At 40.4% G+C, this 17,291-nt stretch overlaps 1 protein-coding gene across 6 annotated transcripts in view; it reads right to left on the minus strand.

The window, feature by feature from the left end:
• The window catches only part of dst (dystonin), a 114,434-nt gene that overhangs the window by 17,465 nt on the left and 79,678 nt on the right, over positions 1-17,291 (minus strand). For all 6 annotated transcript variants that reach the window (XM_088013010.1, XM_088013011.1, XM_088013006.1 and 3 more), the window contains 20 exons: positions 10,557-10,718; positions 10,266-10,436; positions 9,846-10,012; positions 8,045-8,204; positions 7,495-7,821; positions 7,265-7,349; positions 6,668-6,909; positions 6,362-6,568; positions 6,155-6,274; positions 5,958-6,065; positions 5,591-5,809; positions 5,307-5,510; positions 4,895-5,126; positions 2,768-2,994; positions 2,552-2,674; positions 2,341-2,442; positions 1,784-1,885; positions 1,315-1,488; positions 482-637; positions 135-332 (listed from right to left, as the gene is read on the minus strand). In XM_088013010.1, the coding sequence (XP_087869136.1) occupies positions 135-332; positions 482-637; positions 1,315-1,488; positions 1,784-1,885; positions 2,341-2,442; positions 2,552-2,674; positions 2,768-2,994; positions 4,895-5,126; positions 5,307-5,510; positions 5,591-5,809; positions 5,958-6,065; positions 6,155-6,274; positions 6,362-6,568; positions 6,668-6,909; positions 7,265-7,349; positions 7,495-7,821; positions 8,045-8,204; positions 9,846-10,012; positions 10,266-10,436; positions 10,557-10,718 (3,486 nt within the window). The remainder of the gene's footprint in view (positions 1-134; positions 333-481; positions 638-1,314; positions 1,489-1,783; positions 1,886-2,340; positions 2,443-2,551; positions 2,675-2,767; positions 2,995-4,894; positions 5,127-5,306; positions 5,511-5,590; positions 5,810-5,957; positions 6,066-6,154; positions 6,275-6,361; positions 6,569-6,667; positions 6,910-7,264; positions 7,350-7,494; positions 7,822-8,044; positions 8,205-9,845; positions 10,013-10,265; positions 10,437-10,556; positions 10,719-17,291) is intronic.

Here is a 17,291-nt window from a genome sequence, read left to right on the forward strand (position 1 = left end):
TGAGGAAAGCGTGGGATTACTCACCCCAACAGAACTTTGGGACTTAGTTGTAACGTACTTGTTTCCTTGTGTTGATACTAATGGATCACAGTTTATTAAAGCTAAAGTGAAGTTTCTGTGAAATGAATAAGAACCTGAAGCAGAGACGCTTCTAGCTGTTGCTTCCTCTGGTCCGTCTTCTCCAGGATGGCCTTCCACCTCTGGTTCAGATTCTCCAGTTTGCTCTGCAGACTGGAGGCTTCCTCTCCGGCACTGGACTCCACCAGCTCATTACCAGCCTTGTTCACCGTCTCCACGGTCGCCTTGTGGGCTAACACATCTATCTGGAGCACCTTTAGGGAGGAAAAAGCAGAGATGACTCATAAAAAATAAAATAAAAAATGTGTATGAACCCAATGTGGATATATTTTCAACCTTACAGATACAGTGTCTATACTTGCAAAGAAACAATTAAATGAAAGGTGAAGGAGATTTGTTGTACATGATGCTTGGCGAGCTCTATCTCGATGGCTTTGGGGTCTCCTGCGGCTTTTCTCTGTTCGTTCAGCAGCTCTTCCGTGTGGCTCATCCAGGCCAGCAGCTCATCCAGTGCATGCTGGAACTGGCCCAGTGCCAGCAGCCCCCCCTCCAGTTTGTGCTGGATTAATGACAGATTGACCCATTAGACTTGGCATTTAGTGAAAGCGCTTGACATACACAAGACATATTCACCGGTCTGGTGGAGCTATTGTTCAGGGCTCTAGACTTCAAATAGCGGCTGCAACTAATTTCTATATAATAATTAAATATGCAAAAAGAATTATGTTCAAAAGGAATGGGAAAAAATATATATTTTATTTTCATTTCAGTTTTCTTTTGTAATTTATTTTATTGTAGGTACTACGCTTAATATAAACCAAGTTTGTGAATAAAACAATGCAAGCATGTTTTTTTTTTAATAAGTAAAAATGTTAAATATGTAAAAATGTTAACTGTTGGTAGAACTCAAAAAACAGATTTTTTAAAAATGATTTTATCAACTTATTAATTTTTCAATCATCAATTTTTATGTTTTTATGACTATTATGACAAAGTAATGCAAACCTGACAGAGATAATTGAATTTTTTTTGTTAAACTCAATTTTTTAAGGATAATATAATATCCAATTAAAAAAAAAATGCATTTAGTTGTACAAATTTTTGCTTCATGATGTAATGCAAAGACTTATCTTAAGTGTAATTATTTTGCAACATTACACTAAAGGAATGAGCGATATTTTTAAAACTTGGCACGGTCTGGCCCATCCTTCTCTCCAGCCGTTTCCTGGCTCTGACCTGTCGGCTGATGATCTTCTCATCCAGATTGTCCCAGAGCATCTTGAGTTCAGACATCGGCTCCTGGATGGCGCAGCGGTCGGCCTCCTCGGTCACCTTCTTCAGAAGGAGGCCGGCCTGGTGGTTCAGCCGCTCCATTTCGATCTGAAGCTGGTACGCCTCTCCTTTGAACTCCTGACAAACGGAGCGCCATGAAACCAAGTAAACACAAACTCAAAGACATGCAGAGAAAAGCAGAGCTGTTTGCTTAGGACAGCGTTTGTGTTGTCGCATATCAAAGGTGCATAGGAACCTTTTCTTTTAGAAAAAATGGTAAGAGAAGTAAATTGGGCATTAAAAGTAAACACAGCTGATATGAATACAGCTGGTGTTAAAAAAAAAAAAAAACACTTGCAGTGAAAATATCTAACGGCCGAAAACAGGCGAGAATTATCAAGGAAAAAAATAAAATAAAATCACCAAACCGTACCTTGAGTTCTACAATCTGCTGCTTGACTGTCTCCAAATCTGTGCCTACGGGTGACATTGAATCCAGTTTGTTTTCCAGTATATCCACCCAGTCAAACATGCCCTGTGTACAAAGTGGGAAACCATTGTTGATGTCAGAAAGCAAGGCTTAGCGCACACACAGAGTCATGTTTCACTCAGGTTTATCTGATTTCATGCAGAAAAGTTCCAGCTCTCCTGCACAGCCTCCAAATGGGTAAACATTTACATTGAAATTAAAAAAGCAACCCGCAAAATAAATCCGTAACCTCAGCAGAGTTAAACCAGCCGACTTTAAAAGACTTTATATGAACTTCATACAGAAGTTAAGCCGAACCAAAAATAGAACAACACTGCGGTTGGTGTTTATTGTCTCCAAATTACTAGTCTTCTCATTAAGTCTTCTATCACGCAAATCAGTTGTTTGATCTTGAAATCACCTGGCATACGATTCGCGTTTAACTTCTCACATATGGCGTAAATTTACCCAAAGAAATAAGTACTCGAAGGTGATTTGTGCTCCCAAATCTGTGTACGTACCTGCAGTCCATCCTGAAACTGCACAGCTGCCTGCATGGCTTCGTCCAGCCTCTCTACTCGTTCTTTCCAAGTCTTGTTGAGATTCTCCCATGCCGAATTCACCTAGGAACATTAAACAGTCCACATGTGAGCAATAAAATCTAATCGCACAAATGTTTCACAGTATCACCAAGTGAAAGTTCTGCATATGAGACAGAATTTTATTCGTTACCTCATCCACACTTTTCTTTATGACAGGTTTGTCAGGTTCTCCGCAAGCAGTCATAAGCTCTGCACCCTGGTTCCGAACCACATCAAGTTCCTCCTGAAGCCCATCGATTTCCTCCTTAAAGCCCTTTGAAATAAATAAAAACATTTAAATACAAGCCTTTTAAAAGAGAAGCCCCATTAGGTTTTATTATCTATGTGCCAGTCGTTTTCTTTCCACCTCCACAAATTCCTGCTGCTGCTTGACAACAGAGGGGTCGACTCCGGGCTCCTCCAGCTCCCTCAGCAGGTCCTGGCTGTCTTTGATAGTGACGATGAGAGCGCAGTGGTCACACCAGAACTTGTCTGCTAGGTCCATCACATCCAGCAGCTTCGCTTCCCGCTCCTCCAGCAAGACCTGGATGTCGTTCCACAGGAACACCATGTGGTCCAGTTTGTCTTGGACAGCTGAAGCAGGGGAATATTGAAAGTGTCACAAATATGATAACTAGAACATAAGGGATTTCACAGCATTATTATTGAAGTGTTGTTGTCTGACACTTTGACACTTTTGTTTGGTTGTTTTTATGACAAGTTAAAGATTTCTTTAGATACAGCACATTCACAACTAAAGAGGAGCATTAAAAAAAACTGGCAAATTCAATCTTGATGGGTTCTGATCGGAGACCAGCAGGGTGGAAACTGATAAGGGCAATCTTATTCCCCGTCCTTGACCACACCATGACTGTTAGTATCAATAAGTAAATTAATTAATAAACAAGTACCACTCTTATTTGAGAAAGAGTTAAGCTAGCTGCTTTAAGGTGTTTTAAAATGAGCGCATAAAACAAAGAGCTTACATCATTAGGGCTGAAACGATTCCTCGAATGATTCGAGTACCTCGATTACTAAAATTCCTCGAGGAAAATTTACCTGCCTCGAAGCTTCGTTAATTTATGTTTTATTAGTTAGCGCACCGTGTTCCGGCCGGGACTTCATTTGCGTTGCGCGGAGCTCTCACTTCCGCCTCTGAGTTGTTGACAAAAGCTAAGTCTCAGCGGCATAAAGTCCAATCTTCAAGATTGGCCCGTGGGGATTTTATTGATTGATGATAATGCCCGACTTTTTATCGTTTTTGGGGAACCAATAAGCATCCTTAAAATGACTGGGGGAATGCCTGGAGTACGGCAGCATTTCTCCTCCGGGGCTGCTGGTTGAAAGCGAACGGCGGGAAGAGCGCTGAGGTGAGCGGATAGCCTGAACAGGGCGGGCGGCTGAGTAGCTGATGCTTACCGTGTAAATGTAGCTTTACCGACGAACCGCACAATAAATTTCATATCCCGGTCTGAAGAAACGGGTGGCGGAGCGCATCGTACATGGCTGGTAGATGAGTTTCTGAGTGTGACCAGTGAAGGTGTCGTAAATATCCCGTATTGCTTCCCCCCGTGTTCGTCCCCCGGTCTAACGGTTCGTCAGTCCGCTGGTCTATTTCCTCCCCTCCACCCCATCTTACGTTCGTTCATTCGCCCTCTCCTCCCACTCCAGGCGGCATTTCCCGTATTTTCAAACCCAAAGCGTGACAGGTTAGGTGGCAAGGTGAGTTTAATTAATCTATTAAACTCACTGAAGATGAATACATAAACTAAAAGCTGGATTGTAGACATTTTTTATAAGCATATTTGTGAGCCTGCCTCTTTGTTATTAAATTCAATATAATTTCAGATTTTTCTATAACTTTTCTTCTGGTTAACTTAGAAAGTGAGCTATTATTGTTACAGGTTAGTTTTCTAAACTACAAAAAGCAACTGTTAGGGATGCTCAAATATGAAAAATTGGACTGATATTGATATCTGATAGTAACACCGGTATTATGCCAGATTTACCAATATTTCATTTTAGAAATTTTTTTTATCCGATTACTCGATTAATCGTAAGAATAATCGATAGATTACTCGATTACTAAAATATTCGTTTACAACAGCCCTATACATCATACATAGTATTTTCTATGACAAATCAAGACATGTCTGTGGTTCATCCAGGCTGTGACATATTGAAAGAGAGCAAGACTTAAAGTAGGTAACAGGAAGGCTCAACAGACTACAGCTAAAGGTAGCATCATGTTGTCTGTATTAAAACAGTCTGTTTGAGAAACTGATTTCTTACACATCTTGTGTGAAATCATGACTCTTCCTAATAGAAATATTAGATGTTTTTTTTATTGCAGAAAGGTTAAAAAACCCCATTTTGAATTATGTTTATTCATGTATTTGTTTTATCTTGTATATTTTTAATCGGGTGGCCAAAACTTTATTATACAAATATTGCAGGAAGAACACACATTAAACTGACACAGCACATCCAATACCTTTGGCAGATATGTCCTTGTCTGCTCCTTCGGCTCGTGCAATCATCTCTTCACCTCGCTGCTTCAGCGTCTCATAGACTGGCTGCAGTTTCTCCAGATCCACAGAAACAGCCTTGTTTTCAGTAATCTGTTCCTTGATCTTGTCCACTTCCACAGAGATGGACGGAGGCTGGCGCAGCCGTTCAGCAATCCGCTCCAAGGACTCCAGCATGGGGTCAATCTTATCGTGGAACTAAGGCAAGATTAGAAAGAAACCCCTTAGTCAGAGCGTAAGGTTGCTGTATTTTTTGTGTCAAACTGTGTTAAAACAAGAAGTGAGTTCATTCTTTACATTGTTTTAACAATACATCTAATCTCAAATACGCCATTTAATATGCAACAACTGGAGACCAAAAACTAAACTACCCCCCACCTGCGTGGATTTGGAGATGGCTTCATCCAAACTGGCTGCTCTCTCCTTCACATCAGCCTTGAGTTTGGTGTACAGCTGGTCGACCGTCGTGTATTTCTCTCTGATGGGAACTCCCTCCACGGGGCTCAGTTCAAGCAACTGTGGACCCGTCTTATTCATCTTGTCGATATGAGGTTTGTGCTCGGCAATTAGCTCTCGCATTTGCTGAAAGAGATCAAATGAATTTAAGTACCTATTTTTCCCCTCTTTCTTTTGTATACAAGTCCCAATGAGCGTGTTCTCACCCTGAGCTCCTCCTGTTGCTGTCTGAGCATTTCATATTCGATGGCGGGCAGGGGCAGCTGGCTGAAGGTGCTCAATGTTTCTTGCAGCCACGGCCACATTTCTTCGTAGGTCTCCCAAAACTGCCCAGCCAGAGACTGCGCTCGCTCCAGCTGGAGATAGCGCTCTGAATTCAGCTGGCTGACAATCCCGTATTTCTCCAAGAGACTCTCGATCTTGGCCTGATTTTAAAGAAAAATAAAGCAACAGAATCCCTAGCTTTTGTCTACCAATGATTATATTTGAAAAACAAAAAAAAAGAAATATATATATATATATATATATATATATATATATATATATATATATATATATATATATATATATTACCTTCAAAGCTTCTTTCTCTTCTGGGTTTTTGCTGCTCATGATGGCTCTTCCAGTTTTTACAATCTCGTCCACAGCATCTTTGTGCTTCATGATATCCATAGACATAGTCTACAAAAGCAGTCAAATGAATCCAGTTTGAGGTCACATAGCAACTCGGTTTAGTGTATGTTTCTTTGATTGCATTATCATGCGCTAACCTTCTGTGCTTGGAGCTGGGCTGTAGTTTGGTCGTGCTCCAGCCTTATCTCACCCATCGACAGCAGCTTCCCCTCAGCATCAGCCAGCCAGGAGAGTTCGTTATCTGCAGCCTGCTCAAACTGGGAGAGGAAAATGTTGAATAAATGTTCAACAGAAGAACACAACAACAACAAAAAAAACCTGATGTATCAACCAATTTGATTTACCTGCTGAGACTTGAGGATGTCAGCGTTGATCTTGTCGACCTGCTGTGTGATGGTGTCACAAACGACTCTGTACCGCTCATTATCTTCAGTCACCAGTTTGTCCAAACTCTCCCGGGTGTGCCATGGGATCAGGTCCAGGAGTGAACTGCTGAGCTCATTTAGCTTCTCCAATACAGGCTTTTGGTCTTTAGTCTCTTTCAGTAAGGCCTGGATAACATTACATGGAACACATTAGTCTGAAAATAATATAACCGGCTTTTTCTCTTGAACACATCTAAATAAAAAAATAAAAAAGAAGAGTCTTACTTTCTGTCTGTTTTGTGAATGAATCAAATGCTCGCCCATTGGCTCCTGATCAGCAAATTCCTTCATTTCAGCCTCAGCCATCTCTAACCAGGTGTTCAGGTCCTCATGAGTGCACGCTAACCTATTGGAGAGACTCAAAACCCGCTCCAGCGTCTTCAAAACATTGTCACTCATGGAGTTAATCTCAGCATACTTTGTTTTTATTCCGTCCAGTTTGCCTTGGATGATGACCACCTCGTCTCCTAGAAAAAAGAAAATAAAAACAAAACTAAACGTTATGTCGTCAGATGTGAAAACAGAGTCGCTGGTAGCTTGGGTAACCTTAAAACCTCAAGAACTTCAACCTAATAAAAATTGCTATTTCATTTACACTCCTGTAAAAAAAAAATATATATATATATATATATATATATATATATAAAAAATTTTTTGGTTTGGTTTGGTTTTTTATTTACAAAAATCACCAGTGCACAATTATTGGCACCATTAACAAACCCCTTAAAAAATACTACAAAAGGAAAAAAAATGTATATAAAATAACTTTTTAATTGCTTCTAAGTAACAAATGAAGCCTACTCATGTAAGAGAATGACATGCCTGTTGTTTGCTTCAGAAGCTCCAGTCCATTGGAGATGGCTTGGTCAACATTTTTCTTCCTTAACTCAATATCACTCTGCAGCGTCTGAAAGGAAATGTTTCAGGGAGTCAATGAGGAGATAAGAGGCACGTGTCAAACTACGCAGGACACACAGGTATCTGATATGAGCTGCAAAGATGATGTAACTTAAAAGAAAAACATAATGGTTGGCCTGGGGAGGAGAATATACCCGCTGTTCTGCCAACTGCCTTTCAAGAACGTCAGGTTTGTAGTCCGCCGCAGAAACTTCCTCTAGCTTGGAGTGCACCTCGCTGAGCCAGTTCATGAGGGCCACTTCGTCCTCTCCAAACAACTGGGCGTTGGCCAGAGCTTGCTGCAGCATGTCTGCTTTTCTCCTGCATCGCTCCTGGAGCTCTATGTAACTGGCCTGGGTGGCGTCCAGTCTGGACTGGACGAACTCCTTCTCTTCCACCGAGCTCACAGCTTTAAGCATCTGCCCCAGACTGACCGCCTGACACAGGTCTCTACTGTGACCCATAATCTCCTCTTCTAAGCCCTGACCAGGGGTGGATGGAAAACGAGGGGATGGGGAGGAGATGATGCAAAAACATAAAAATAAAACTGAACAAAAATAGAAATGATTGATGATGAAAAACTTAGAATAAAAATGTAAATGAATGTAACTGCATGATTAAATAAATGAACTAAAGCTGGTGATGTAAAATAAAAAAATAAAAATAAAAACAAGTGAGGTAATGTTGCAAAAGCACTAATATTACCTTATGCTGAGTGATCTGATCCTCTAACTTGGATGTCTCAGTACCAATTGGCTCAGAATTGGCCAGATGTTTCTCTGTGGCCGTGAGCCACTCGGTCAGTGGCTCCAGAGTCTCATGAAACTGCTGGGTGACCACTAAGATGCTTTCCAGTTGCTTTTGCCTGCCATGTGCATTAAAGGAGATACAGAAAATGTTGTTTAGAAGTCATAAATAAACTGGATTGTAAATGAAGTTTCAATTTTAGAGTGGGACTAAAGAGCTGCCAATTATTTGCAAACAGACATAGAGAAGAAAGCTCTGACAGATAAATACAATAGAAAATAAATGGAAGACTTAAAAAAGCTGAATAAGTTTAAAAAGGAGAAACGGTGTTTTCACATTTTGTAATCTTATCACAAACTTCAACGTATTTAATTTGGATACATTTTATATGATAAGGCGACACAAAGAAGTCCATAATTGCACTGGGAGAATATGTGGGCAGGTTTACCAGTCATCCACTCTGCAAATCTGACCAGTGAGGGGAAAAAAAACTGTTTAAAGAAACATCAAAAAACCTTTTTGCACTTCGTGGGAACAAACGTGTAGAGGGAAAAGCTCTGGACAGATGAGATCAAAATTAAAACTTTTTGGCCTCCATGCAAAATGCTGTGTGTACCAGCAGACGGATGACCCTAAATATACAGCCAAACCTACAGTGGAGTGGTTTAGATCAGGGATCCCAGACTCCAGTCATCGGAGGCCAGTCTCCTGCAACTTAAGGTCTGTTGCTTCTTTTAACACTGAATAAAACAGTGAGAGGCTTTATTTGATGGGATGAGAATAAGACTGACATGACAGTTATAAATATGACATTACTCCTGTTATGAACATGAAGGAGTCCTCATGAGTGTCTGACTATTGTCATGAAGTGTCATTGGTAAATAATATTTTTAATGCAAAGTTGCTTTAATAATTGCATCAAAAATACATTAAAAGTGCCAACTTTGCATTATATGGTAAATAATGACCCTTTAATGCAAAGTTGGCACTTTTAATGCAATTTTTAAAGCAACTTTGCATTAAAAGTGTCATTATTTACCACATGACACTTCAAGACAAGAGTTATAAACATTCATAAATACTCCTTCAAGTTATGTCATATTTATAACAGTGTCATGTCAGTCTTATGCACACCCTTTCAAATAAAGTGTTACCATATAGAGCATTAGAAGGACTCTGCAGACTTTGACTGGCTTCTGAAGAGATAATTCATCACATGATTCAAGTGAGTTACATCTAAAAGTTGCAGGACACCAACCTATGAGGACTGGTGGAGACCTTGGGGCTCGGATCAAAGTATTTTCATGTAATTGAATGTTAAAATAGCCCAATCAAAGCCTAGACCTAAATTCAATTGAATCTGTGGCAGTACGTGAATATTGATGTTCACAGACATGCTTTATCCAATACAAATGAGCTTAAGTTACTTTAAAAATGAAAAAAAAAGTCACTATGTAAGTACACAAAAGAAATTACACCCCAAATTAAAGAATTGACTCTAGGCCTGAAAACAAAAACACAAAACTGGTTTCCAACTTTTTTTTGTAAATTATTTTTGATAAATACGAATCAGCCGTTTTATTCTGTAATAAAATAGTTACACTGAAAAGCCATAAAACTTGATTGTACAAAATGCAAATAGAAGTTAAAGGAATGTAATTTGTTCTGCAAGACATTTGAAATCATGCTTTATGAGCGATCGTGTTTTACAATGGATAGATAGTTGGGCACTATGAGTTACGTGCATGTATATACTGACCTGTTTTCAGCTTTCTTGAGCAGATTGTCCCACCTCTCTCCCAAGCATTCAATCTCTTTGGTGATCTTTTCCTTGTCCACAGCCTCTGCCAGTTCTGCAACCTTTCCTCCCTCATTTTTTATGAGCTCCACGGTTGGCTTTCGGTCGTCCAGCAGTCTCTGCAGGAGCTGTCAGTCAGGAACAAAGAGAGTGAGTTATTAAGGGCAATAATTAGAAAACCAGTAAATCCAACAGTTGCAAATTAGAGGTCCATTACACAAAAAGCTTTGTGTTAAACTCTCATGGTTAACAATGGGTGTCACCGAAGTCAGATGAATGGCAAAGCAAATGTTAGATGTTTGTTTAAGTGTTGAAGTGCTGAGGCTAAAGTCGAAATTGCTTTGGTGCTCATGCATTTCACACCATGCAATTAACACTTACTTTCTGCTCTTGAATCTGTGCCTTCACCACTTTGAATTCAGCAGAAGGAGGCTTCTGGTTAGCAACGAGCTCTTCTGTATCGGTCAACCAGCTGAGAAGGGACTCCAGAGCATCCTGGAATCTTCCGCAGTGAAGCAAGGCTTCGTGCAACTGTGCTGAACGCTCAGCAACCTGCATACACGTTATAAATATGAACAAGTCACTCACTTGAGAAGGGCTTAAAATACTATGAAGGATGTCCTTCTCCAAATATCCACATCACAGTCACAAACTAATAAGAACTGAAACTACCTTCTTATTAAGAGTATTCCACTTAGAGTTGATGCCGTCCAGGTCATCCTCAATTTTTTTGGTGCTGGTGCCTTTTGCAGCGTTCTGGATGAGGCCCTGCCCAAGTGAGTTGATGTCATGGAGCTGCGTCTGCAGTGGATCAATGTCTTCTTTCTGGAAAGCCTAAAGACAAAACGAACAAACAGTGAATACTCGTTTCAAAATAAAAGCTTTTAAGTCATTTTAAAATTATTGTTCAAACAAGACAATTTTTTTCTACACTTCAACAATGAAATTAGTTTACTTAGAATGAATAAAACTAATTTGTACAAAGCAACAATGTTTCACATATAATTTGGGTCATTATAGATTGTAAGGGTTAACTCAACTTATTTATAATGGAAGGTCCTCTAATTTTAAATGCCCTAAAACATCCTTTTATGTTATTACTCTTTTCACTTTGATATTCTCTTACATATTTTTTCCACATTGACAACAGTAAAAAATGACTTAGACTTAAAAAAAAAAAACAGATTTAACAATTAAACCACAGCTGTGAATGACATCCAGGCTGGACTGCCGGGAAACAATCTCATTCACAGATCATGTAATCACATATGTATGAATCCAGGCAGCCAGGAATAAACTTTAAACAGATACATCAGTTACCCAAAATGTGTGCTGGGCAAGCTAATAAGAAAGAAACTTAGAAATGAAGAAAAATGCTATTTATAGGCACCTGTGGGGAATAAAAACCAAAGGGTTCAAGATCAGGGCATCCAGCAATGGCATTTAGTAAGGCCTCAATCTCCTGCTCCCCTGCATGCTGGAATGTCTGTAAACTTTTAGGGAGACAGGCCTCCAGTGATTGCAGGAATTCCTCCAGCTCCTCCATGTTGTACTTGGACGCCCCTTGCTGTTGCAGCATACATGGATCTGTCGGCTGGGTGCTGCCTGTGGGTGAAGCTACAGAGTTTCCGTACGCCTCAGGCTGCGTCACCACCACACTAACCAGCTCACAATCATCCTGAGGTGATACATCTTCCAGCAGCTCAGCAGTGCTGAGCTCATCGTAGTCTGTTAAAGCCTTAGTGCGATAGCCACAGGTACCATTTTGCGTTCTGGAACCAGACCCCAGAGATGACCTCCCTGTGGAGGGTTTATGCTCTCCATTGCTCTGGCTGTCCTTTTCATTAAGCTTTACCACTACATTTTCTTTCAGTCTTGACTCCTGAATCATGCTGCTGCTGTGGTAAAGAGACTGGTTGTCCCTAACGGGACTGAAAGGAAAGTCCTCCTGCCCTGAGCTGAGTGAACGCCCTGTTTTCAGATCCCCAGAGGTATGCATTGCCTCTGAGGATGAGAAGCTTCTTGTGCCGGGGCCTGTTCTTTTGTGGGATCTGTGTTTGTGTCGGTCCCTCTCAACAGAGGGACTATAAAGGCCTGAGTCCTCTTCAGATGTAAGCGAGGTTGTCATACTCTGTCCCCTCTTGCCACCAATAGAGCCGGGCCTCTCCCCAGTCCCGGAACACAGGGTCCCGCTGCGGCTCGCAAACTCTCCCAAATTATTAGGAACGAAGGTCCTCCACGACCTTCGGTGATGAGGATGATCCTTCTTCTCTCCTCCATGAAGACGTGACTTAGAGAGCACCGTGTCACCTGTCACGTTCCCATTGAGTTTGAGCCCATCGAAGACCGCTCTCTCATCCAGAATTGCGGGTTTCCTCGTCCGGAGTTCAAACGAGCTAGAAGTGGAGAGACCTCCATTCCCACAGAGGCTGCTCAGGTCCAAGGTGCGATGCGTGTACGGTAAAGTCCCCGCAAAGTGTCTGGAAGAGAGGCTTCCCTTAGATCCAGAGTCTATCTGCTCATTGAGTCGCACGGTGTCGTATATGGATCTCTGGGGAACGTAGCAGTCATCAATGTTCAGGTCCTCCTCCTCCCCCTTCCCAACACAGGACGGGTTTTGTCTGAGGCAATCAGGTCTGCTCAGCGGTTTACCCATTTCCCAGACAATTGTTACTGGTCAAAACTCAGAAGAGATTGAGTATGAAATCCTTTGAGGTATACTACACAGTGCTTTAGTACACACTAAGCAATGAGGTCAAAATAAATGAGCAGCACCTGTATACAAACACGTTTGTGATCATCTGACTCAGAAGTCAAGAAATACACTCTCAGCATTTCTTGTTATATTTTTAAGTAATATAAAAAAATTGTCTCTATTGAAGTATTCCACATGTAAAAAGTTTTAGAAATACAAACATGTCTAAGCCGATAAAAACAATTAAAGAGCAGTGATGTTACATTTTTACACTCCAAATTAGGAATCAGAGTCCTGCCTTTTTGTAGAGGCACCAATTCCCAAAATATTCCTCAAGGCTTTCGTGAAAACTTATTGTCTGTTCCTCTTGTCCCAAGTGCTCCCTTATTCCTCCAGAATCTTCACAGCATCCAGTTTACCCGAATGAAAAAAGCTTAAAAAAAAAAGCAAACAAACAAACAATATATCCACAAACAAATCCCGAAAGCTCTGCTTGAAAATACAAGCAGCTCTGAGGGGAGCTGGTACTCCGGGATAAACAAAAAAAAAGCCTGCCCTTCTTCTCACATCGCTCCCCTCGCACTGACAGACACCCTCCTGGCAGAAGGTTTCATGCCCCGCCCCCGCTCATTATTCAGACAACATCTGCCACAACTCCATTTGTGCTCCGAGCTGCTCCGGCACATGTTGATTGGTGGACATGTGACCCTTTCCCCCCTCATTCTAATTCCCCCTCATTTCTCCTCGGCCCATATGACTTCATTTCTAAGCCATCCTCCACATCCTGACACAGTCACTCACTTTCCGTCTTTCTTCTTTCAGCGACTGAGAGAATGGGGAGGGGAAGCAGCACGCGCAAGCTTCACACACACACACACACACACTACACACCGAACCAGTTCTCACTGATGACATCACAATATGCTGAAACAGATACACGTTTTCCCTTTTTTCTCTCTTTGCCCTGCAGTCGCCGTGGACCCTGTAGATATTCTTAATTACAGTGGAATGCTGAGGGAGGCACAGGGCTCAGGTAATTTAACACCAGAAGCTGTGCCAAGTGTGCGATAGGGCTTTTACATTTACATCCAACCAAATGAAGAAGAATAAAACAAGAGGAAATAGGAAGAAATAATAGGAATTTGTAGTTGATACCTTTTAGTTTTAAAGAGCTTTTTATATTCTTTGATCTTCAGGCTACATAGAAAAAAAAAACTACTGATATTAACATTATTTAAACAAAGTTTCTACACTGAAAACATGATTGCAATCTGGATCTGCTAAAATGAATTTGAAAAACACTGGATTTTTAAGATTCTATGTTGTTTTTCACTGGCACTTCAGAAACACATTGACTTATTTTACCACTTGTAGTCAGCGCCACAATAATTAGAAAATCTCATTGTTTTCCAAGTTGCAAATAAAACCCAAGCAGAAGCACAACTGAATCCTGAAAGTAATCTTCTCTTTCTGTTTGACTTTGAGATACTAACTGGTGTTTTCTTTCTTTTCTTTTTTTTTTTACAACAAAGGACATCATGTTTGTTGCTACATGCAGAAAAGGAATGTTCTCATTATCAGTAAATCAAACATAGCAACATGATATCAACGTAGTTTGCTAGAACTGAGATGAAAAAGGCTAAAAAATAAAAAAATGTTGCATATTTTATTTTAAAATGGTTTGCTTCTTCATTACTATTTGTGGAAGCATTACTAAAATGTACAGTCCATTTTCATCATCTACTTGCTATTCATTTGCTTTAAAATATAATCTTAACTTTTTATGTCATACTAAACTTTGACCAGATATTTCATTGGGTTTTTTTTATCCATTACCTGTTTCCATATATTTACGTGTAAAGCACTGTGAATTATGTCCGACACATTAAACACACTTGCATTTAAAATAAGCTAGGGGATAACACTAAAGATGTAAAAGAGGCTAGGGTTTCTTAAGCCTGATTCTGTGATAGTGACACGGAGATGCCATAAAAAGATGTAAGTATGTGCAGAAAACAAAGATTAGAAATCTCTGCCGAGTGGAAAACTCAAAGTAATCACCTTCCAGGAAGGATGATGCATCTCTGCTCTTACACTAACGGGCCTGCAGAAGTTTCAGGTTTCACCTGAAGGAAAATGTGTCATGATCCACAGAGCAGGATATAATAGATGGTTTCAGTGACACTTTGTTTCTTTCTTTTTATCCTCAACATCAGGGACTTAGAGTAGTAAAAAGTATGATTCAGTAGGTACAAATTCTTTTAAAGTTATAGAAGATCCTGATGTAATGTCTGAGCAGCTGAAAAAAGACTTGTACGCCCACACGCAGAAGTGTTGAGTCAGTACAACTGACCTTTACACACATTAAGACATACATAAACCAGGTCTGCTATGCTTTTGAAAAGTTATTAAGTCAAATAAACACACAGAGTCTCTCTCAAAGCTTAACCAAAAATGGTAACAGAAGAGTAAAATAAACGCAAATTAAAACTTATTTCATTTCTTTATCGCTGAAGCCTCCAGTCTGATTGATAAAAACAAAGTTGAGTCACTGTTTGCTTCCGATGTCCTCTCAAAACTAAATATTATCCACAACAAGGACTTTCCACAAGCAGCTGAGGCATGTATGACCTCTCAACCCCGTGGAGCGGCAGGACAAAGACTGGGTGTGCACAATAACGCCACTGCTGCTTAGCAACACTTTGAATCAATCACTTTTTCTGTGATTGCCAACAAAACCAAAACTCCACTCAAGAGACTGACACTTCCACCCCCACGCTACCTCAGTGATATTTTAATCCAGGCATGTGAGATAAAGGATAGTGTGAAGAGAGTCCAGAACACTCCTAGGATAAATTAAAAAACAAAACAAAAAAAAAAACAACGTTTGACCTACATCATAGAGCAGTCACTTACTGTTTACATTATTTTAGATTAATGTAATGTATTACTGTAAATGAAGAAGGCTTTCAGACTGTCACCCACATATTTAGGTTAATCCATTGACTGGAGGAATGGAGATGAATTTAGGGGACTTAATATGTTTCATATCTGTCTGCACATTTTGATAATGAATAAACTCCTGACCCCCACATGTACAAAAGTAAAAGCGTAGCTGTACATGACAACTACCATATCAATATAATCAAAATTGTCTCGATTGGTTGATTGTTTCAGCAATATTCTAACACCCATGAACCTATTTTCATTAGAGGTGTGCCGATCGATCGGTCACCGATCACAATCGGGCCGATTTTCGTGAAAAAGTGCATGATCGGTGATCGGCGATCATTGGCTCTTGTTGCCGATACCGATCATCTCATTTCCAACCTGCCTGTGCAGCTGGTCTCCTCTTTCCTGCACTCTGCGCAAACGCGGAGCAACAAATCCTAAGCGATGTGTAACTATAACGCACTGAGTGAATGGGGAGGTTTGCGTGTTGCGGCGGAAAATTGAAGCAGGTCAAAATGCATCAACACAACGAAGCTAATACGACATAAAAACAATGAGATACTTGACGGAGTTTGGCTACAACGAGGCTCACTGCAGTAAAAAAGACATACGGAGGATCAGATAGCAGGTAAAACAGCGCACAGCTACAAACACTAACCTGGATTAGCATGACGGTCAGAAAGCTAAACAAATAACCCGCAAAATTATTTAAGTCTTCGAGCTGCGATGTAAGACGCTGGTTCTGCTCTCCTGTTGAACCGCTGCTACGCTACAGGTAGTAATATCTGACAGACGGAGCTTCGCTTCTGCTCCACCTGGTAGTGACTCTCACACCGAACCTCTGCTTAAAGCTGCAGCATCTAACTTAAAAAATACATTTTACATACATATTAAAACTTTAGTTGTCCTAACATGAGACAGATAATCTCTAAAAAAATAATCGATCTCCTCCCTGTTCTGCATAATTACTCCGCTCAGTCAGAAACAGCCAATCAGAGCTAGCAGTAATCAGCTAGCCGCCATGCTATCAGGAAGTTTTCATTCAGTAAATCTGGACTGTTTATTGTAATGGAACCTGTTTTTGCCTTTGAATGTTAAGTTTTATACTTGAACTTCTTGGCAATGTTGAGAGGTTTTATTTTGGCTCTTTGTATTATTTAGCCTCTTCAGAGCCTTCATATGTTATCAGTCTGTTAAACATAGTATTATCAATAGCAGTACAATTTGCACAATGCCCGTTTTGTTTTGTTCTTGGAAAAAGTTATTAAAAACCAGTTTTTGTCTAAATTAAGTTGAATTCATGGTTCCTTTTTCCACATAATGTAACCGGTAGTGTTTATGATAATAATAATAATTATGTGATCGGTATCGGTGATCGGTATCGGTGTATCGGCCCTCATGGGTGATCGGTATCGGGAGGATAAAACCTGATCGGCACATCCCTAATTTTCATATTTAGTGATCAAACTTGGTGTTCACCGAAATTTTCCCACAAATCACAAGCATTCATTCCATTTCAGATCCTTCAAAATATCAACCCATCAGTTACTGATACAGAATCCAGATATCTGTTATTATAACTGGTCATAAAATAACTATGTAAATGTTAAGAGGTCGGGACACAGGCTTAGCTATATTACTGTGTAAAGTGACGCCCTGCTGAGAAATACCTGGCTGTGACGGACTGTCCGATTTGCCCTTATGATTGTACATAGACCCCAGTGCTTTTGTGAGCGCCAGCTGTCCTGACTGAACACAGC

This window comes from Poecilia mexicana, unplaced genomic scaffold, assembly GCF_051168715.1.
Source record: "Poecilia mexicana isolate PSO_F unplaced genomic scaffold, ASM5116871v1 scaffold_15, whole genome shotgun sequence".
Classification (NCBI taxonomy): Eukaryota; Metazoa; Chordata; class Actinopteri; order Cyprinodontiformes; family Poeciliidae; genus Poecilia; species Poecilia mexicana.